This window comes from Bicyclus anynana, chromosome Z (genome assembly GCF_947172395.1).
Source record: "Bicyclus anynana chromosome Z, ilBicAnyn1.1, whole genome shotgun sequence".
In the NCBI taxonomy this organism is placed as follows: Eukaryota; Metazoa; Arthropoda; class Insecta; order Lepidoptera; family Nymphalidae; genus Bicyclus; species Bicyclus anynana.
Window position 1 is genome coordinate 16,434,242 of NC_069110.1, and position 23,374 is coordinate 16,457,615.

General features: G+C 43.2%; 1 protein-coding gene across 1 annotated transcript in view; it reads left to right on the forward strand.

The window, feature by feature from the left end:
- Positions 1 to 2,103: 2,103 nt before the first annotated feature.
- Positions 2,104 to 23,374, forward strand: part of LOC112046357 (mediator of RNA polymerase II transcription subunit 23) — a 42,641-nt gene continuing 21,370 nt past the window's right edge. Inside the window, exons 1-13 of the mRNA XM_024082984.2 lie at positions 2,104 to 2,319; positions 2,395 to 2,654; positions 3,787 to 3,919; positions 4,303 to 4,485; positions 4,608 to 4,765; positions 4,909 to 5,523; positions 7,121 to 7,524; positions 9,074 to 9,248; positions 9,738 to 9,913; positions 10,693 to 10,811; positions 11,581 to 11,768; positions 12,044 to 12,224; positions 12,962 to 13,107. Coding sequence (XP_023938752.1) covers positions 2,278 to 2,319; positions 2,395 to 2,654; positions 3,787 to 3,919; positions 4,303 to 4,485; positions 4,608 to 4,765; positions 4,909 to 5,523; positions 7,121 to 7,524; positions 9,074 to 9,248; positions 9,738 to 9,913; positions 10,693 to 10,811; positions 11,581 to 11,768; positions 12,044 to 12,224; positions 12,962 to 13,107 — 2,780 coding nt within the window. The 5' untranslated portion in view covers positions 2,104 to 2,277. The remainder of the gene's footprint in view (positions 2,320 to 2,394; positions 2,655 to 3,786; positions 3,920 to 4,302; positions 4,486 to 4,607; positions 4,766 to 4,908; positions 5,524 to 7,120; positions 7,525 to 9,073; positions 9,249 to 9,737; positions 9,914 to 10,692; positions 10,812 to 11,580; positions 11,769 to 12,043; positions 12,225 to 12,961; positions 13,108 to 23,374) is intronic.

Here is a 23,374-nt window from a genome sequence, read left to right on the forward strand (position 1 = left end):
AGATAAATCCGTTAAGCCGTTCTCGAGTTTTAGCGAGACTAACGAACAGCAATTCATTTTTATATAAAGAAGATAGATAAGTACCATAAGTAACAGTGGCGCAGTGTGCCTTGCAGTGGCCTTTTATCAAAATTATTTGGGGGCACTCAAATGAAAGGTAAAGATTTCTCACAAAAGAAACAAAAACACTCGCATAAAATAAATATGACAGTAACCTAACCTATGATGTAGAATGTTTTGAACTTATAAGGCGTAGAACGTTTATTGGCACACGCCTAAACCCAAATAACGGTTTTTTACTTTGGTCATTTCTGAAGTTTTTTTGTTGTGATTTTTTCGTAGAAGCACCAGGTTAAGTGTAACCGTGGAGTATATTATACTATTGTTTACTTTCATACGTATTGCAGTTTTAAGGGGCCCCGTATCATACATTGATACGGCGATAGCTACGTCCCTGATCTTTTTAACTTGGTATTTGCCAAACCTAAAATGTAAATGATTATTGGTACATCCAAGCGTTGAAGTACCTACTTGTACGAAAACGCCACTATGTCAGTCCGTATTCAGGATCAGACTACGAGGCCAATCCAATTGCAGCGAGGAGTGCGTCAGGGAGATGTGATCTCTCCGAAGCTATTTACCGCCGCATTGGAAGATATCAACATTAATGGCAAGTACCTACATCACTCAACTGCGGTTCGCGGACGATGTAGTCATCATAGCAGATACTCTGGATGACCTTAGTAGCATGCTCAATGACCTCAGCAGAGTTTCTCAACAGGTGGGCCTGAAAATGAACATGGCCAAAACAAAAATAATGTGGTAATGCCATAGATTTACGATTCGGTACAAATACCTAAATTCTATGGGTAATGCTCATATATCGCTCCACCCAGTTATAGTTGAGAACGTTGCACTTGAAATTGTAGACGAATATATATACCTAGGACATAAGGTCCAGTTAGGTAGGTCCAATTTCGAGAAAGAGGTGAACCGGCTGGGCCGCATTCGGGAAACTTCGCGATATCTTTTCGTCTGAAATTCCTCAGTGAAGACAAAAGTCTTTAGCGGGCGATGGAACGAGCTATGCTAGGAATATCCCTGCGTGATCGAATCAGAAGAACCAAAGTCAGAGGAGATCCGCAGAAGAACCAAAGTCACCGACATAGCTCAACGTGTCGCGAAGCCGAAGTGGCAATGGGCGGGGCACATAGTTCGAAGAGCCGATGGCCGTTGGGGTCCTAAGGTGCTAGAATGGCGGCCCCGCCCCACAAAGCGCAGTGTAGGTCGATCCGTCACCAGATGGACTGACGACTTCAAGCGCGTCGCAGGTATTCGCTGAAAGTAGGCGGCTCAGTATCATGATGTTGGAAAGTCCCTACAAAAGGCCTATGTCCTGTAGTGGACGTCCATCGGCTAACATGATGATGATTATGATTGAATATTCCCACCCCTATTCCCACACACACAAACCCAAAAAAAAATCGAGAGATATAGATATAAATAGATATATAGATCGAGGTAGGTAAAGTCCAATTACATCGGACTATACCATCGACCATTTGACCATGGTTATACGGTCGAGGGTCCGGCCCATAGCTAGTTTAGTTAGTTTCCGACTCCGACCATCGTGGGTTAATCTTTTCAGTGTCCAAGATTATATGGCAGCTCCCACTCTGGCCGCTTGCGACTCCGAATTCCCTACTCAAGGGACTATGACAATACATATCATCATATCATATCACGGGACGGTCCTCCAGCGCCGTGTCAGACCTGGGTCAGCTCGCTATCAGCTCCGTTCTGCGGCCTCTTTCTTCTTATCACTGTTTCGCAGAAGGCATAAAGTACCTACATTGAATCAGATGGATTCTATGCCTTGTGTCGATGACAAAATAAGTCGTTTAAACTATCTTTTTAAGTCGTTTAAACTAAGGTTTAAACATATTAAAATACACAAATCTAATTCCTCTATGATCAAAACCATAGAGAAGTAAATACATTGGTCGAAACCTATTATCTATGTATCTATGGTCGAAACTAAGAAACGCCTGAGACCAGAGACTGTCAAATCTAACTAAACGTCATTGTCAATTGAAATTTGAATTGTCAACGTCAAATCAATTGATGAATTCAAGATCAAGATCAAGAAAACTGTGATTTTCGTGAAGAAGCTATTATATACAATAATAAAAATTGAATTTGTGATAAATTGTCGTGCAATGTGTGAAACCTTATTTTGTTATTTTAGAATAAAATCGTTCATCAACTAACGTGACAATGGCCGATACCCAAGTAGCGAATATTGTTAATGAAATTTTGGTAAGTTTATTATACAAATAATATGATAATACAATGTTAAATACATTTTGCTCACCAATTATTCAAACGATTCAGGGGATCCAATTCCAGCGAGTGGAAACGGTTGAGGAAGCTTTCAGTGGTTTCTTGGTTCATAAACCGGAGGAAGAAAATGAAAGGTTAGCGATGTATCAAAAGAAGCTCTGCGCAGTTATGACGACCAGTAGCCCAGAAGTGCAGGAAACTGCAATTCGTCAGTACATAACGCTGACTGCAGTGCTCACTAATAGGTATAGAATGAAACAGCTTCTGGGTCTACTAGAAAACTTAGTAAACACAAATGTGTTACAGGCAAGGTAAGCATTAACTATTGCATATTTATTCTCATCTGCCCAGTTTATTTTCAAGTCCTTTTTCTTTATAAAAGAGGAAATGTTTAGCTACCATGCAGTTTTAGTGAGTTATAGGGTTACAGAGTGACTGTGTCTATGACAACCAGATGTTAAACTTTACCAAGACAAGGACTAACTCAACATGCTCTCAGTGACTCAGAGGTGTAAAACCGTCAGCTGCATTGTTGATAACAACCCATTTTCAGTTCATTGCTGAGTTAGAGTCTCTTCTCAGAATGAGAGGCCAATACAGATTAGCACCACACTGGCCCAATGCAAATTGGCAGACTTCACACTCACAGAGAATTAAGAAAATTCTCTGGCATGCAGGTTTCCTCACTGTTTGAGACACATGATATTTAACTTCTTAAAATGCACATAACTGAAAAGTTAAAGGTACGTGCTCCAGACCGGATTCAACCCTACACCATCTGGAATCGGAGGCCAAGGTCATATCTACTGTGCTTGACATTCAGATTGGGCTGGGATTAACAACAACTCTCTCATGAAAGTGGTACATTGGTATGAAGCTAATAACTTAATGCTCAATAAAAAGAAAACAAAATGCATAAAATTTACATTACCAAACATGCAGCATGTGAAGGCCAATGTTAAGCTTCATAATGAGGAAATATATAATAGATCTGGTTAATACCACTTTTTTTGGAATTATGTTAGATGCTAAGCTGCATTGGGGCCCACATGTAAATAATCTATCTAACAAACTCTGTTCAGCTGCATATGGGGTTAGAAAAATTTGTTATATGACTGACATAGACACTGCTAAGATGTTTATTTCATCTACTTTCACAGTATTATGTCATATGATATTTTACTATGGGGTAATGCTGCTGATATTAATAGTATATTTGTTCTGCAGAAGATAAGGCTAACTTGTTAGGAGGAGGATGAAAAATCACACTCCTTTCGGTTTCTACACAACATCGTACTGGAATGCGAAATCGCTTGGCGGTACGTCTTTGTCGGTAGGGTGGTAACTTGAGGTTTTTTTCTTCTTCTTTTTTCTAGGCTTTTTCAGCACCTTGGTCATGACATTAGATGATGTTTGTTTATTAAATAATATTATTTGTTTTAGAATGCTCTGTGACTGTATACTAACAAATGAGAAGCTTGTCTATAAGAACAGTGACTATTGGATTGAATGTTTTAGTTTAATTAGAAGAATTATTGGGGGTGTTGACTATAAAGGTGTCAGAGAAATAATGAAGGTTTGTAGAACTTTATTATTAATCTTCACATGATATGAAACAAAGTCGCTTCCTAATTTTGTACGTTTACATCTTTAAAACTACTTTTATGTGGTTTTTAACAAAATAGATTCAAGAAAAAGGTTTTTATGTGTGTGTTTTTGTGTGTGTAGTATAATAAAATATGTGAAGGCTTAGGGTTTCCTCATGGGGAAAGTTCCATCTGATGATCCATCCGCCCATTTAATATGACGCGAGTATATTAAAGTGTGCGAATAATTGTGCCTCTGATTATATGTATATTGTATATTAATAGCTGTTAATTTGTTATGCTAAAAATTTCAATTCATAAAGTGATTTAATTAATAACCATTTTGTGTGTAATTGTATGTCCAATGTTTCAGGGATGCAGGGAAAAGGCGCAAACACTGCCTATGAGATTAAACTCGAGCACTTTGCCTCAAATGAAAGCATTGTATAATGTGATTGAATATATTTTTGATCGCAATGCCTCCCTATTGCCAGCATATTTCATTGTTACAGAAATTCAGAAGGATTATCCAGATAATAACCACTGGCCACACTGGGTAATATTTTTCATTGTAATTATATTATATTTACTAAAAAACTTATATAATTCTATTTTGTATTTCAATTTAGCCATAATCATAAAGGGTACAATATTGATGAAATTGTCTTTTTTTTATAGAAATTGGCTAAACTTCTGTCAACATTCGTGGAAAGTTTTAAACCTTGTGCACAAATGGTGTCCATTATTGGCCAGTCTCAAATGCTTCCTGTAGTAGAGTTCTCTGGATATGCGGACCATCTTGTTAATCCATGGCGGCTGGATCCCGCTACATTAAGGTTTGCATTTTTTTTTCTCATATATTATTCTGTTAGTAGGCAATCTGTCATACAACATTGAGCCGTTTGTCTGTTGTTTAGAGATTATGTCTCATCAGAAGGAGTAAGTCCATTAACGATTCTCCTATTTTGCTGTATTCTAGGTTTGCATTGAAAGGGAATTTGCCCTATGAAGAAGAGTTGTTGAAGCCACAGATTTCATTACTGAGACACGTGTTACAGCAACCATACTCTAGGGACATGATGTGTTCAATGCTGGGCCTACAGAAACAACACAAACAGAGATGCATCGCATTAGAGGATCAACTAGTTGAGTTGATGATATTGCCGATGGAGAAATGCGAGCTAGAAACTGAAGAGGACGAAGTATCATCAACTCATTGGTGTTGGCTACATTTGTCATCTCAAGTTATTTACCTTATACTCATAGGTTTTGCATCGTTCCCTAATATTGTGATGGGACTTCATAACAAGCTTATAGGCCATGATTTGAAGAAAGGCCGGGACCATTTGATGTGGGTCCTTCTACAGTTTATTTCAGGGAGTATACAAAGGAATCCACTGTCAAACTTTTTGCCTATAATCAAACTGTATGAGCTGTTGTATCCAGAGAAAGAACCATTACCAGTGCCCGACTGTGCCAGAGCTCATTGCACACACCAAATGGCTGTTGTGTGTATTTGGATGCATTTATTGAAAAAAGCTGAATCTGAACTTAAAACCATGACATTGCCGCAAAACCTGAAAGTACAGTATGAGTGAGTATCTTCTTTATATTTAAACTAAGATCCAGCAGACTGTCAAGTCAACAAGTGTGCTTACAATTATTTTTTGTTAATAACTAGCAGACACAGTCAAGCTTCGCTTTGACTTTTGTGCACTTCTTCCATATCTCTACTCTACACTACACTACCCTATCCTACCCTACCCTACCCTACCCTACCCTACCCTACCCTACCCTACCCTACCTCTACCCCTCGACTCTTAAACGTTTGTATGGAAAATAGAAAAGGGTTTTTTTTATAATTTTCGCGGCAATTATCCTAATTTTTCTCACCTTTTAAACTTTCCCTGTACCTCCACGAACATTTCAAGACCAAGTTAAGATAAATCCGATCAACCGTTTTCGAGTTTTAGCGAGACTAACAAACAGGAATTCATTTTTACATATATAGATAATATAGGTATTTTTATCTCTATATGTAAAAACTAGCGGACGCCCGCGACTTCGTCCGCGTGAAATTCGTGTAAACTTTCAACTACCCCTACCCTACCACTACCCTATCCCTACCCTACCCTACCCCTGCCCTACCCCTACCCTACCCCTGCCCTACCCTAAACCTACCCTACCCCTACCCTACACTACCCCTACCCTACCCCTACCCTACCCTACCCTACCCTACTCATTAAGGCTGCACTTCTTTATTTATTCCCCAACCCCCGGGAGTCGCGTCGAGCGCGGCAACCGTTACACAAAAATAATCCATGTAGCATGAATTAGTATTAATAATTATAATTATTAATATGGCTTAGCGTATTTCTTGTATAACTTTGGTGTTTCTTTACCGATTTTTATGATTCTTTTTTTATTGAATAGGTAATAATGTTAACTTTTTTAGTTAGGGATGAGTGATGGGTGTTATAAACATAAGAGTAGACAAATATAATTAGAAAGCTCCAAACTCCTGAGCTATCGGGAGTTACACGTGTTATTGTGAGTCAACCATAAAAAATAGACATATATATGCTGTTGTGTTTTTATAGATAATTTTAAGGAGAACATTTCCGTCATACATGATTTCTATGTAGCTTTAACCATTAAGGCTGTACACGCGACGGAAGCTTAAAAAATTGAGTAACTTCTCCCATTTTCTCAACATTTCTCTTCACTGCTCTGCTCCTATTGATCGTAGCGTAATGAAAAGTATACTATAACCTGCCCAGGAGTATGTAGAATAATTGTACCAAGTTTCGTTAAAATCCGTCCAGTAGTTTTTGTTTCTATAAAGAACATACAGACAGACAGACAGACAGACAGACAGACAGACAGACAGACAGACAGACAAAAATTTTACTGATTGCATTTTTGGCATCAGTATCGATCACTAATCACCCCCTGATAGTTATTTTGGAAATATATTTCATGTACAGAATTGACCTCTCTACAGATTTATTATAAGTATAGATAATAGAAGTAAAAATTTGCTATGCTATGGCTAATGTGAAATTTTCATAATTTTTAGCCCTGATATTTTAGTGATGCACTTAGGCAAATATTTTTTACTATTGTTGTGTAGCTACAAATTAAATGCTAGAAACAAAAATATTTGTTTTTAATACATCTTGCTGTTCCAGATACCTCCAGCATTTGATGACTTCTAATAACACACCAACCATAATGGGCTCAGACTATCGCATAGCTCTACTATGCAATGCATATTCAACTAATCAAGAATATTACTCCCGTCCGATGGGCATAATCATAGAGTCACTATTTGGTAATCAAAAGGCTATACCGAATGGAAACCCAACGACTACACCTCTACCGACAACACCATTGTCTATGTGTATTCTAGACAGTTTGACGTTGCATTGTAAGATGTCACTGATACACTCTATAGTGTCCCATGTAGCGAAACTTGCGCAGAATAAAACTAATATACCAGGAAGTAGTATGATGGCACCAGCTCTAGTGGAGACATATAGCAGACTGCTTGTTTACACCGAGATTGAGTCTTTGGGCATAAAAGGATTTATAAGTGAGTTCATCATCATCATCATCATTATCAACCCATATTTGACTCACTGCTGAGTTCAAGTCCCCTCTCATAATGAGAGGGATTAGGCCGATAGTCCACCACGCTGGCCCAATTTCGAGACACATGATATTAAATTTCTTAAAAAGCACACAACTGAAAAGTTGGAAGTGCATGGCCGGTTTCAAACCCAAGCCCTCCGGAATCGGAGGCAAAGGTCATATCTACTAGGCTATCACGGCTCATAAGTGAGTTACTAAGCTATTTCATTTTACTTTTACACTATTCTGCCCCTGTAGGCAAGTGGCACGTCGATTCTCTTTCTACAATCGCTAACGTTTCGAAAACTAGAAAAATGTATGGAAATGACATTTGCTATCGACAGGTCACGTGTCATTCCCATACATTTTTATAGTTTTCGAAGCGTTAACGATCGTAGAAAGAGAATCAACGTACCACTTTGCGAGAGGGGCTGGTTATATTTGGTTAAATTGGCCAACTAGTTGGACACCAAGGTGTTTATTAAACACTGGAATTCAATGATTTCCACCAATTTAGTACCCCACTCGGATATATTCACTGACTATCATTTATTCTCTCTTTCACCTCATTTTTAATGGCTGAACCAATTTCATCAAACACTCTAATAAGAATAATCTTTGAAATAAAAGCAATGAAAAATAAAATAGCCTATAATTTTAATAGCCTAAAAATAAAATATAATAGCAATAAAAAACCATCCATTCAATAGCTTCTATAGGGTAGACAGACGAAAATCTACATAAAACTTATCTATAATGCACGTAATAGACCTTCAGTTTTAACTTTGCAGCTAAAACATGTAGGCAAATTGAAAACTGCACAGTTGAACAACTAACAATCTGAAATGTAACTGATATATCATTAGATAGAACTATACAGTTAAAACTGAAGGTCTGTAGCCTGCATAACACTTCTTTTTATTTATTTTTTTCTTTACCAGTTAGCCCTGACTACAATCTCAGCTGATGGTAAGTAATGATGCAATCTAAGATGGATGCGGATGGAAGTTGTTAGGAGGAGGATGAAAATCCACACCCCTTTCGGTTTATACACGACATCGTACCGGAACATTAAATCGCTTGGCTGTACGTCTTTGTTGGTAGGTTTATAAATAGCCACGGCCGAAGCTTTCCAACCAACCAGACCTAGACCAATTAAAAAACTCAGTCGGGCCATCCGGGAATCGAACCCAGGACCTCCGTCTTGTAAATCCACTGCATCATGGAGGCCTTCAAACACCTCCTCCTCGGCCTCATTCGGCCTACCACCAACATCACATTTTTTTTTCACCTTGCAAGTTCCTTTTCATCTTTCTCCTTTATTTCATTATGCTTTCCAGTAAACTTTTTATAAGGTCCCATCTCTCACTTGGTTCCAGCATTATATTAATTAATTTTTCCACAGTGATTTCTCGTCCTAGCTCCTGTCTTACTTCATCTCTTTCAATTTTGAAACGTGGTTACTCATTTTTGGCTTAGATATTTAACTATTATATGTTTACTCTTTTCAGATCAACTGCTACCGAATGTGTTCAAGTCTCACGCTTGGGGCATCTTTCACAACCTGCTCGATATGTTTTCATACCGAATCCACCACATACAACCCCACTACAGAGTTACGCTGCTATCAAACATACATTCGCTTGCAGCATGCCCTCAACCCAACCAGACTCAATTGCAATTATGGTAAATATAAAACACCAATGGCTTATACCTTAGCAGCTGATAGACGTCCACTGCTGGACATAGGCCTCTCGCATGGACCTCCAAGCACAATGGTCTCGAGCCGCCAGCATCCAGCGGCTCCCTGCAACCCGCTTGATATCCTCGATCCACCTAGTGGAGGATCGACCTCCACCGAATATTCTTAACACCTCTTACCCCGCCGTTACCGGGGACTAGGGGCTGTTTCTTCGTGTGTGCTTAATCTATTTATATCTATATCTATACTTATAATAAAACTGTATCAGGTCCAATTCTGTACATTGAAGATATTTTGAAAATTCCTGATTCGATCATGCAGAGAAACTCTAAGCATAGCTCGCTCCATCGCCATTCTAATAAGGCCCATAGTCAGCCACCAAGCTTCGGATCCGTACGTCATCACTGGCAACACTGGCAAAAATTGATGATAATGATTAAGTATTATTGGCTATTCCAATTTTTCTATTTCAGCTTTGAAAGCACAGCATTGCGTCTAATAACTAGCTTGGACAGTTCCGGTGTGCAGTTGCAAATGTCCCGCGTGTTTTCGGAACCGAAGTCACTTGTGTCCAGCGAGAGTGAAGAACTTAACCGAGTCCTTGTGCTCACTCTTGCTCGTGGGATCTGTATGTCAGCTGCAGCAGCTGGTAAGTTCCATTTAACTATTTTTAACTTAATTATGTCCAGCGATATTTCCGTCATTTTTAGGCTTCCGAGCGTACGTAGTACAAAAACGGAAGCCTTATAATCGCCCTCGCGCACATTTTAAGGTCTGTCTGTTTTCTCCTAATGTACTGGACCAATCCGATTGAAATTTGGCGCACATATCAATTCTTATGCCCCAAATACAAGGATGTATTGTGAGTAGATAAAATTTGAATATGGGGGACACTTATGGGGGTTAAGATGGAAAGTTAAAAAAATAACTTTTACTAACTTCATCGTGTGATACATATGCCATTCAACTATACTAACTGGCATTTTTAGGGAGCTGTTTACTCGATTAAAACAATGAAACATCGATTCTATAGCAACAGTTTTTTATAAACACTTAAAATAGTGATCATACCTTTGACAGAGGGGTAACGTCTAGTTAGGCAGGTCCTAAGGTAATTTTGGTCTGAGAGATTGGTCTAAAATGACCATTGCCGTGACGTTCGTTCCAGTTTTGCCAGCAGATTAAAAAAGATTTTTTTCTGATTATGTAAGTAACGTAGGCTACTTAATGGAACCTCAGCGGCGTCACCGGGGGTTCGGAAAAGTTTGTGACTATGAGAGTGATTGGTGCCACTTTGAACTATGTTTTTTTTTGTTACTGACACTTGATTTTTATCAGGTGTCCCTAAACAATTTTGGGCCAAAGATCTTCTTCTTTCTTAGATTGCATCATCGCTTAAGAAATTATTAGAGAATAAAAAAATTACAGGCAATGACGGTGCTGCGGTGAAGGAATTGCTTACGACCATTATGACCAATACTCCGCATTTGTGGTCACAACACACACTGCAGTGCTTTCCGCCTGTACTTGTAGAGTTCTTTGCGCAGGTTAGTAACTTAACATATAGATAAAATGTAGCCTATGGATATATTTTATCTCCGTATTCTCACGAGAACGGAAACTATGCGGGTAAAACCGCGGGGCGTACGCTAGTATTAAATAAAGTTGCTTCCTGCCGTCCGTCTGTATTTACGCTTAAATCTCTTAAACTTACATGGATTTTTTTGTGAAATATTTTTAATGATAGATAGAGGGAAGGAGTTAAAAAGGGAGGTTTAATATTAAATTAATATTGTTTTATGTTAATTACTCGCTTTCATGTGAATATAGAAATAAATAATGTAGTTCAGTGTTTACAAGCGAACGAAATCCCAGGTGCCCGCTAGTCACTCTGCTAACGGATAATCCGGTGGATTATCTATCAAAAAATCTCAAGTAAACAGTAAAATTTAGATTTTCAATGACTATAGAATTCATTCCCGGCTCGCGTACCATAATATTCTAGCCACACTAAAATATTATAAAAAGGAAAGATTTGTATTTTCGTATGGAACAAAAAAAGTCAAAAGTACCTGACCAGTTTGAAAAAGTCTTTTAATAGAAAGCTACAATATAAGGGAGTAACATATTTTTGTATATTTCGAATAGGCTCTGGAACTACTGAACTGATTTGAAAAATTCTCTAACTGTTGGAAAGCTACACTATCCCCGAGTGCTCTAGGCTATATTTTATCCCCCTGTTCCAACGAAAACGGGAACCACGCGGGTGAAACCGCGCGGCGTCTGCAGCTAGTCTAAAATAAAATTTCCGTATAGAATCCAGCTCCAAAAGAGAACAAGCAATTGCTGAAGAAGTCCGTGGAAGAAGAATATAGGAAATGGACATCTATGGCGAACGACAACGACATCATATCACACTTCTCTGTCCCTGGGACGCCGCTGTTCCTCTGTTTGCTTTGGAAAATGATCTTCGAGACCAACAGAATCAACCCCATCGCTTTCAAGTGAGTGAATCAATATTTTATTTATTTAATGCCCGCGTTCACAGAGTTTTGTGTTCCGAGTTTCTGACCAGCAATCCAAAGAGCCTCATACAATGGTACCCCAGATATATGAAAAGGAGGCAAGGACGATCACACAAAAGATGGGAAGACAACCTGCCAAAAGGATGGCGAGGAAAAGCTAGAATAATCTTTTTCTGATTATTTTATTAAAATTGGTATATTTCAGACCCTTATTCCGAGTACTATACGAAATTAATATTGTTCATGGTTTATAGAATCTTGGAGCGAATCGGCGCGCGCGCACTGTCGGCGCACCTGCGCAAATTCTGTGACTACCTCGTGTTTGAGGTGACCAACCCCGCCGGCGGGCCGCACATCAACAAGTGTGTGGACGCTATCAACGACATCATATGGAAGTACAACATCGTCACCATAGACAGGCTCGTCTTATGCCTCGTGAGTATAAACTAACCAACGCCTATCGGTGCTGGTCCGCGCAGATAACCGAATCGATATATAAAGCGGACGGATACGAGCAGGTGGCGGTGTATTGAGCAGCTGCTTAATAACAACTTTTAATAACCTCGTTATTGATACAAGTTTTGGCTGGTGGGAGGCTTCAGCCGCGGCTAGTTACCCTACCGGCAAAGACGTACCGCCAAGCGATTTAGCGTTCCGGTGCGATGTCGTCTAGAAACTGAAAGGTGTGTGGATTTTCATCCTCCTCCTAACAAGTTAATCCGCTTCTATCTTAGAGTGCATCATCACTCACCACAGGTGGTGAAATTGTAGTCAAGGGCTAACTTGTAAAGAATATGAAAAAAAGGTCGGAGGAGGGTAGTTTACCAAAACTTGTTACCAACCAGGTGTTTTTTTACTGATATTTATAAACTTAATTAGTACACACAATATCCTATAAATTGCGTGGTACATTGTCTCGTTCCGGAGCACAGAAATTTTTATTACTTGATAAACTAGCTACCAGAATCTCCGTAAATGAAAAAGGATCAGGATGATGCTGCTCACGGTAAATTAACTTGATAGTAATAATAATAATAACAATAGGCTTTTTTTTATTATATAATACAAAAAGTGAAATCGACCCTATTTTTTTGATTTAAAAAGTAATTAATTTGACCTATTGTAACAAAGAGTTTGAGGTGTCCTTTATTAAAACGCATTCTTCGCCTAAGGTCCTTCGGCCGAACCCCGATGGCAACGAGAGTCAAGTGTGCCTCTACATCATTCAACTGCTGCTTCTGAAAGGGTCCGAGCTGAGGAACAGGGCGCAGGACTTCGTCAAGGAGAACTCGCCGGAGCACTGGAAACAGAACAATTGGTAAATTAGCAAACCACATTTTGTTCTTATGGGTGTCACTCTACACCAACTGCTGCTGCTGAAAGGGTTCGAGCTGAGGAACAGGGCGCAGGACTTCGTCAAGGAGAACTCGCCGGAGCACTGGAAACAGAATAATTGGTAAATCAGCAAACCACATTTTGTTCTTATGGGTGTCACTCTACACCAACTGCTGCTGCTGAAAGGGTTCGAGCTGAGGAACAGAGCGCAGGACTTCGTCAAGGAGAACTCGTCGGAGCACTGGAAACAGAACAATTGGTAAATCAGCAAACCACATTTTGTGCTTATGGGTGTCACTCTACACCAACTGCTGCTGCTGAAAGGGTTCGAGCTGAGGAACAGAGCGCAGGACTTCGTCAAGGAGAACTCGCCGGAGCACTGGAAACAGAACAATTGGTAAATTAGCAAACCACATTTTGTTCTTATGGGTGTCACTCTACACCAACTGCTGCTGCTGAAAGGGTTCGAGCTGAGGAACAGGGCGCAGGACTTCGTCAAGGAGAACTCGTCGGAGCACTAGAAACAGAACAATTGGTAAATCAGCAAACCACATTTTGTGCTTATGGGTGTCACTCTACACCAACTGCTGCTGCTGAAAGGGTTCGAGCTGAAGAACAGGGCGCAGGACTTCGTCAAGGAGAACTCGCCGGAGCACTGGAAACAGAACAATTGGTAAATTAGCAAACCACATTTTGTTTTTATGGATGTCACTCTACACCAACTGCTGCTGCTGTAAGGGTTCCAGCTGAGGAACAGGGTGCAGGACTTCGTCAAGGGGAACTCGCCGGAGCACTGGAAACAGAACAATTGGTAAATCAGCAAACCACATTTTGTTCTTATGGGTGTCACTCTACACCAACTGCTGCTGCTGTAAGGGTTCCAGCTGAGGAACAGGGTGCAGGACTTCGTCAAGGAGAACTCGCCGGAGCACTGGAAACAGAACAATTGGTAAATTAGCAAACCACATTTTGTTTTTATGGATGTCGTTCTACACCAACTGCTGCTGCTGTAAGGGTTCGAGCTGAGGAACAGGGTGCAGGACTTCGTCAAGGAGAACTCGCCGGACCACTGGAAACAGAACAATTGGTAAATTAGCAAACCACATTTTGTTTTTATGGATGTCGTTCTACACCAACTGCTGCTGCTGTAAGGGTTCGAGCTGAGGAACAGGGTGCAGGACTTCGTCAAGGAGAACTCGCTGGAGCACTGGAAACAGAACAATTGGTAAATTAGCAAACCACATTTTGTTCTTATGGGTGTCACTCTACACCAACTGCTGCTGCTGAAAGGGTTCGAGCTGAGGAACAGGGCGCAGAACTTCGTCAAGGAGAACTCGCTGGAGCACTGGAAACAGAACAATTGGTAAATTAGCAAACCACATTTTGTTTTTATGGATGTCGTTCTACACCAACTGCTGCTGCTGTAAGGGTTCGAGCTGAGGAACAGGGTGCAGGACTTCGTCAAGGAGAACTCGCCGGAGCACTGGAAACAGAACAATTGGTCAATCAGCAAACCACATTTTGTTCTTATGGGTGTCACTCTACACCAACTGCTGCTGCTAAAAGGGTTCGAGCTGAGGAACAGGGCGCAGGACTTCGTCAAGGAGAACTCGCCGGAGCACTGGAAACAGAACAATTGGTAAATCAGCAAACCACATTTTGTTCTTATGGGTGTCACTCTACACCAACTGCTGCTGCTGTAAGGGTTCCAGCTGAGGAACAGGGTGCAGGACTTCGTCAAGGAGAACTCGCCGGAGCACTGGAAACAGAACAATTGGTAAATTAGCAAACCACATTTTGTTCTTATGGGTGTCACTCTACACCAACTGCTGCTGCTGAAAGGGTTCGAGCTGAGGAACAGGGCGCAGGACTTCGTCAAGGAGAACTCGCCGGAGCACTGGAAACAGAATAATTGGTAAATCAGCAAACCACATTTTGTTCTTATGGGTGTCACTCTACACCAACTGCTGCTGCTGAAAGGATTCGAGCTGAGGAACAGGGCGCAGGACTTCGTCAAGGAGAACTCGCCGGAGCACTGGAAACAGAACAATTGGTAAATTAGCAAACCACATTTTGTTTTTATGGATGTCGTTCTACACCAACTGCTGCTGCTGTAAGGGTTCGAGCTGAGGAACAGGGTGCAGGACTTCGTCAAGGAGAACTCGCCGGAGCACTGGAAACAGAACAATTGGTAAATTAGCAAACCACATTTTGTTCTTATGGGTGTCACTCTACACCAACTGCTGCTGCTGAAAGGGTTCGAGCTGAGGAACAGGGCGCAGGACTTCGTCAAGGAGAACTCGCCGGAGCACTGGAAACAGAACAATTGGTAAATCAGCAAACCACATTTTGTGCTTATGGGTGTCACTCTACACCAACTGCTGCTGCTGAAAGGGTTCGAGCTGAGGAACAGGGCGCAGGACTTCGTCAAGGAGAACTCGCCGGAGCACTGGAAACAGAACAATTGGTAAATTAGCAAACCACATTTTGTTCTTATGGGTGTCACTCTACACCAACTGCTGCTGCTGAAAGGGTTCGAGCTGAGGAACAGGGCGCAGGACTTCGTCAAGGAGAACTCGCCGGAGCACTGGAAACAGAACAATTGGTAAATTAGCAAACCACATTTTGTTCTTATGGGTGTCACTCTACACCAACTGCTGCTGCTGAAAGGGTTCGAGCTGAGGAACAGGGCGCAGGACTTCGTCAAGGAGAACTCGTCGGAGCACTGGAAACAGAACAATTGGTAAATCAGCAAACCACATTTTGTGCTTATGGGTGTCACTCTACACCAACTGCTGCTGCTGAAAGGGTTCGAGCTGAGGAACAGGGCGCAGGACTTCGTCAAGGAGAACTCGCCGGAGCACTGGAAACAGAACAATTGGTAAATTAGCAAACCACATTTTGTTCTTATGGGTGTCACTCTACACCAACTGCTGCTGCTGAAAGGGTTCGAGCTGAGGAACAGGGCGCAGGACTTCGTCAAGGAGAACTCGCCGGAGCACTGGAAACAGAATAATTGGTAAATCAGCAAACCACATTTTGTTCTTATGGGTGTCACTCTACACCAACTGCTGCTGCTGAAAGGGTTCGAGCTGAGGAACAGAGCGCAGGACTTCGTCAAGGAGAACTCGTCGGAGCACTGGAAACAGAACAATTGGTAAATCAGCAAACCACATTTTGTGCTTATGGGTGTCACTCTACACCAACTGCTGCTGCTGAAAGGGTTCGAGCTGAGGAACAGGGCGCAGGACTTCGTCAAGGAGAACTCGCTGGAGCACTGGAAACAGAACAATTGGTAAATTAGCAAACCACATTTTGTTCTTATGGGTGTCACTCTACACCAACTGCTGCTGCTGAAAGGGTTCGAGCTGAGGAACAGGGCGCAGGACTTCGTCAAGGAGAACTCGCCGGAGCACTGGAAACAGAACAATTGGTAAATTAGCAAACCACATTTTGTTTTTATGGATGTCACTCTACACCAACTGCTGCTGCTGTAAGGGTTCCAGCTGAGGAACAGGGCGCAGGACTTCGTCAAGGAGAACTCGCCGGAGCACTGGAAACAGAACAATTGGTAAATTAGCAAACCACATTTTGTTCTTATGGGTGTCACTCTACACCAACTGCTGCTGCTGAAAGGGTTCGAGCTGAGGAACAGGGCGCAGGACTTCGTCAAGGAGAACTCGCCGGAGCACTGGAAACAGAACAATTGGTAAATCAGCAAACCACATTTTGTGCTTATGGGTGTCACTCTACACCAACTGCTGCTGCTGAAAGGGTTCGAGCTGAGGAACAGGGCGCAGGACTTCGTCAAGGAGAACTCGCCGGAGCACTGGAAACAGAACAATTGGTAAATTAGCAAACCACATTTTGTTCTTATGGGTGTCACTCTACACCAACTGCTGCTGCTGAAAGGGTTCGAGCTGAGGAACAGGGCGCAGGACTTCGTCAAGGAGAACTCGCCGGAGCACTGGAAACAGAACAATTGGTAAATTAACAAACCACATTTTGTTCTTATGGGTGTCACTCTACACCAACTGCTACTGCTGAAAGGGTTCGAGCTGAGGAACAGGGCGCAGGACTTCGTCAAGGAGAACTCGCCGGAGCACTGGAAACAGAACAATTGGTAAATTAGCAAACCACATTTTGTTTTTATGGATGTCACTCTACACCAACTGCTGCTGCTGTAAGGGTTCCAGCTGAGGAACAGGGTGCAGGACTTCGTCAAGGGGAACTCGCCGGAGCACTGGAAACAGAACAATTGGTAAATCAGCAAACCACATTTTGTTCTTATGGGTGTCACTCTACACCAACTGCTGCTGCTGTAAGGGTTCCAGCTGAGGAACAGGGTGCAGGACTTCGTCAAGGAGAACTCGCCGGAGCACTGGAAACAGAACAATTGGTAAATTAGCAAACCACATTTTGTTTTTATGGATGTCGTTCTACACCAACTGCTGCTGCTGTAAGGGTTCGAGCTGAGGAACAGGGTGCAGGACTTCGTCAAGGAGAACTCGCCGGACCACTGGAAACAGAACAATTGGTAAATTAGCAAACCACATTTTGTTTTTATGGATGTCGTTCTACACCAACTGCTGCTGCTGTAAGGGTTCGAGCTGAGGAACAGGGTGCAGGACTTCGTCAAGGAGAACTCGCTGGAGCACTGGAAACAGAACAATTGGTAAATTAGCAAACCACATTTTGTTCTTATGGGTGTCACTCTACACCAACTGCTGCTGCTGAAAGGGTTCGAGCTGAGGAACAGGGCGCAGAACTTCGTCAAGGAGAACTCGCTGGAGCACTGGAAACAGAACAATTGGTAAATTAGCAAACCACATTTTGTTTTTATGGATGTCGTTCTACACCAACTGCTGCTGCTGTAAGGGTTCGAGCTGAGGAACAGGGTGCAGGACTTCGTCAAGGAGAACTCGCCGGAGCACTGGAAACAGAACAATTGGTCAATCAGCAAACCACATTTTGTTCTTATGGGTGTCACTCTACACCAACTGCTGCTGCTAAAAGGGTTCGAGCTGAGGAACAGGGCGCAGGACTTCGTCAAGGAGAACTCGCCGGAGCACTGGAAACAGAACAATTGGTAAATTAGCAAACCACATTTTGTTTTTATGGATGTCACTCTACACCAACTGCTGCTGCTGTAAGGGTTCCAGCTGAGGAACAGGGTGCAGGACTTCGTCAAGGAGAACTCGCCGGAGCACTGGAAACAGAACAATTGGTAAATCAGCAAACCACATTTTGTTCTTATGGATGTCACTCTACACCAACTGCTGCTGCTGTAAGGGTTCCAGCTGAGGAACAGGGTGCAGGACTTCGTCAAGGAGAACTCGCCGGAGCACTGGAAACAGAACAATTGGTAAATCAGCAAACCACATTTTGTTCTTATGGGTGTCACTCTACACCAACTGCTGCTGCTGAAAGGGTTCGAGCTGAGGAACAGGGCGCAGGACTTCGTCAAGGAGAACTCGCCGGAGCACTGGAAACAGAATAATTGGTAAATCAGCAAACCACATTTTGTTCTTATGGGTGTCACTCTACACCAACTGCTGCTGCTGAAAGGATTCGAGCTGAGGAACAGGGCGCAGGACTTCGTCAAGGAGAACTCGCCGGAGCACTGGAAACAGAACAATTGGTAAATTAGCAAACCACATTTTGTTTTTATGGATGTCGTTCTACACCAACTGCTGCTGCTGTAAGGGTTCGAGCTGAGGAACAGGGTGCAGGACTTCGTCAAGGAGAACTCGCCGGAGCACTGGAAACAGAACAATTGGTAAATTAGCAAACCACATTTTGTTTTTATGGATGTCGTTCTACACCAACTGCTGCTGCTGTAAGGGTTCGAGCTGAGGAACAGGGTGCAGGACTTCGTCAAGGAGAACTCGCCGGAGCACTGGAAACAGAACAATTGGTAAATCAGCAAACCAAATATTGTTCTTATGGGTGTCACTCTACACCAACTGCTGCTGCTGAAAGGGTTCGAGCTGAGGAACAGGCCGCAGGACTTCGTCAAGGAGAACTCGCTGGAGCACTGGAAACAGAATAATTGGTAAATCAGCAAACCACATTTTGTTCTTATGGGTGTCACTCTACACCAACTGCTGCTGCTGAAAGGGTTCGAGCTGAGGAACAGGGCGCAGGACTTCGTCAAGGAGAACTCGCTGGAGCATTGGAAACAGAACAATTGGTAAATTAGCAAACCACATTTTGTTCTTATGGGTGTCACTCTACACCAACTGCTGCTGCTGAAAGGGTTCGAGCTGAGGAACAGGGTGCAGGACTTCGTCAAGGAGAACTCGCCGGAGCACTGGAAACAGAACAATTGGTCAATCAGCAAACCACATTTTGTTCTTATGGGTGTCACTCTACACCAACTGCTGCTGCTAAAAGGGTTCGAGCTGAGGAACAGGGCGCAGGACTTCGTCAAGGAGAACTCGCCGGAGCACTGGAAACAGAACAATTGGTAAATCAGCAAACCACATTTTGTTCTTATGGGTGTCACTCTACACCAACTGCTGCTGCTGTAAGGGTTCCAGCTGAGGAACAGGGTGCAGGACTTCGTCAAGGAGAACTCGCCGAAGCACTGGAAACAGAACAATTGGTAAATTAGCAAACCACATTTTGTTCTTATGGGTGTCACTCTACACCAACTGCTGCTGCTGAAAGGGTTCGAGCTGAGGAACAGGGCGCAGGACTTCGTCAAGGAGAACTCGCCGGAGCACTGGAAACAGAATAATTGGTAAATCAGCAAACCACATTTTGTTCTTATGGGTGTCACTCTACACCAACTGCTGCTGCTGAAAGGATTCGAGCTGAGGAACAGGGCGCAGGACTTCGTCAAGGAGAACTCGCCGGAGCACTGGAAACAGAACAATTGGTAAATTAGCAAACCACATTTTGTTTTTATGGATGTCGTTCTACACCAACTGCTGCTGCTGTAAGGGTTCGAGCTGAGGAACAGGGTGCAGGACTTCGTCAAGGAGAACTCGCCGGAGCACTGGAAACAGAACAATTGGTAAATTAGCAAACCACATTTTGTTCTTATGGGTGTCACTCTACACCAACTGCTGCTGCTGAAAGGGTTCGAGCTGAGGAACAGGGCGCAGGACTTCGTCAAGGAGAACTCGCCGGAGCACTGGAAACAGAACAATTGGTAAATTAGCAAACCACATTTTGTTTTTATGGATGTCACTCTACACCAACTGCTGCTGCTGTAAGGGTTCCAGCTGAGGAACAGGGTGCAGGACTTCGTCAAGGGGAACTCGCCGGAGCACTGGAAACAGAACAATTGGTAAATCAGCAAACCACATTTTGTTCTTATGGGTGTCACTCTACACCAACTGCTGCTGCTGTAAGGGTTCCAGCTGAGGAACAGGGTGCAGGACTTCGTCAAGGAGAACTCGCCGGAGCACTGGAAACAGAACAATTGGTAAATTAGCAAACCACATTTTGTTTTTATGGATGTCGTTCTACACCAACTGCTGCTGCTGTAAGGGTTCGAGCTGAGGAACAGGGTGCAGGACTTCGTCAAGGAGAACTCGCCGGACCACTGGAAACAGAACAATTGGTAAATTAGCAAACCACATTTTGTTTTTATGGATGTCGTTCTACACCAACTGCTGCTGCTGTAAGGGTTCGAGCTGAGGAACAGGGTGCAGGACTTCGTCAAGGAGAACTCGCTGGAGCACTGGAAACAGAACAATTGGTAAATTAGCAAACCACATTTTGTTCTTATGGGTGTCACTCTACACCAACTGCTGCTGCTGAAAGGGTTCGAGCTGAGGAACAGGGCGCAGAACTTCGTCAAGGAGAACTCGCTGGAGCACTGGAAACAGAACAATTGGTAAATTAGCAAACCACATTTTGTTTTTATGGATGTCGTTCTACACCAACTGCTGCTGCTGTAAGGGTTCGAGCTGAGGAACAGGGTGCAGGACTTCGTCAAGGAGAACTCGCCGGAGCACTGGAAACAGAACAATTGGTCAATCAGCAAACCACATTTTGTTCTTATGGGTGTCACTCTACACCAACTGCTGCTGCTAAAAGGGTTCGAGCTGAGGAACAGGGCGCAGGACTTCGTCAAGGAGAACTCGCCGGAGCACTGGAAACAGAACAATTGGTAAATCAGCAAACCACATTTTGTTCTTATGGGTGTCACTCTACACCAACTGCTGCTGCTGTAAGGGTTCCAGCTGAGGAACAGGGTGCAGGACTTCGTCAAGGAGAACTCGCCGGAGCACTGGAAACAGAACAATTGGTAAATCAGCAAACTACATTTTGTTCTTATGGGTGTCACTCTACACCAACTGCTGCTGCTGAAAGGATTCGAGCTGAGGAACAGGGCGCAGGACTTCGTCAAGGAGAACTCGCCGGAGCACTGGAAACAGAACAATTGGTAAATTAGCAAACCACATTTTGTTTTTATGGATGTCGTTCTACACCAACTGCTGCTGCTGTAAGGGTTCGAGCTGAGGAACAGGGTGCAGGACTTCGTCAAGGAGAACTCGCCGGAGCACTGGAAACAGAACAATTGGTAAATTAGCAAACCACATTTTGTTCTTATGGGTGTCACTCTACACCAACTGCTGCTGCTGAAAGGGTTCGAGCTGAGGAACAGGGCGCAGGACTTCGTCAAGGAGAACTCGCCGGAGCACTGGAAACAGAACAATTGGTAAATCAGCAAACCACATTTTGTGCTTATGGGTGTCACTCTACACCAACTGCTGCTGCTGAAAGGGTTCGAGCTGAGGAACAGGGCGCAGGACTTCGTCAAGGAGAACTCGCCGGAGCACTGGAAACAGAACAATTGGTAAATTAGCAAACCACATTTTGTTCTTATGGGTGTCACTCTACACCAACTGCTGCTGCTGAAAGGGTTCGAGCTGAGGAACAGGGCGCAGGACTTCGTCAAGGAGAACTCGCCGGAGCACTGGAAACAGAACAATTGGTAAATTAGCAAACCACATTTTGTTCTTATGGGTGTCACTCTACACCAACTGCTGCTGCTGAAAGGGTTCGAGCTGAGGAACAGGGCGCAGGACTTCGTCAAGGAGAACTCGTCGGAGCACTGGAAACAGAACAATTGGTAAATCAGCAAACCACATTTTGTGCTTATGGGTGTCACTCTACACCAACTGCTGCTGCTGAAAGGGTTCGAGCTGAGGAACAGGGCGCAGGACTTCGTCAAGGAGAACTCGCCGGAGCACTGGAAACAGAACAATTGGTAAATTAGCAAACCACATTTTGTTCTTATGGGTGTCACTCTACACCAACTGCTGCTGCTGAAAGGGTTCGAGCTGAGGAACAGGGCGCAGGACTTCGTCAAGGAGAACTCGCCGGAGCACTGGAAACAGAATAATTGGTAAATCAGCAAACCACATTTTGTTCTTATGGGTGTCACTCTACACCAACTGCTGCTGCTGAAAGGGTTCGAGCTGAGGAACAGAGCGCAGGACTTCGTCAAGGAGAACTCGTCGGAGCACTGGAAACAGAACAATTGGTAAATCAGCAAACCACATTTTGTGCTTATGGGTGTCACTCTACACCAACTGCTGCTGCTGAAAGGGTTCGAGCTGAGGAACAGGGCGCAGGACTTCGTCAAGGAGAACTCGCTGGAGCACTGGAAACAGAACAATTGGTAAATTAGCAAACCACATTTTGTTCTTATGGGTGTCACTCTACACCAACTGCTGCTGCTGAAAGGGTTCGAGCTGAGGAACAGGGCGCAGGACTTCGTCAAGGAGAACTCGCCGGAGCACTGGAAACAGAACAATTGGTAAATTAGCAAACCACATTTTGTTTTTATGGATGTCACTCTACACCAACTGCTGCTGCTGTAAGGGTTCCAGCTGAGGAACAGGGCGCAGGACTTCGTCAAGGAGAACTCGCCGGAGCACTGGAAACAGAACAATTGGTAAATTAGCAAACCACATTTTGTTCTTATGGGTGTCACTCTACACCAACTGCTGCTGCTGAAAGGGTTCGAGCTGAGGAACAGGGCGCAGGACTTCGTCAAGGAGAACTCGCCGGAGCACTGGAAACAGAACAATTGGTAAATCAGCAAACCACATTTTGTGCTTATGGGTGTCACTCTACACCAACTGCTGCTGCTGAAAGGGTTCGAGCTGAGGAACAGGGCGCAGGACTTCGTCAAGGAGAACTCGCCGGAGCACTGGAAACAGAACAATTGGTAAATTAGCAAACCACATTTTGTTCTTATGGGTGTCACTCTACACCAACTGCTG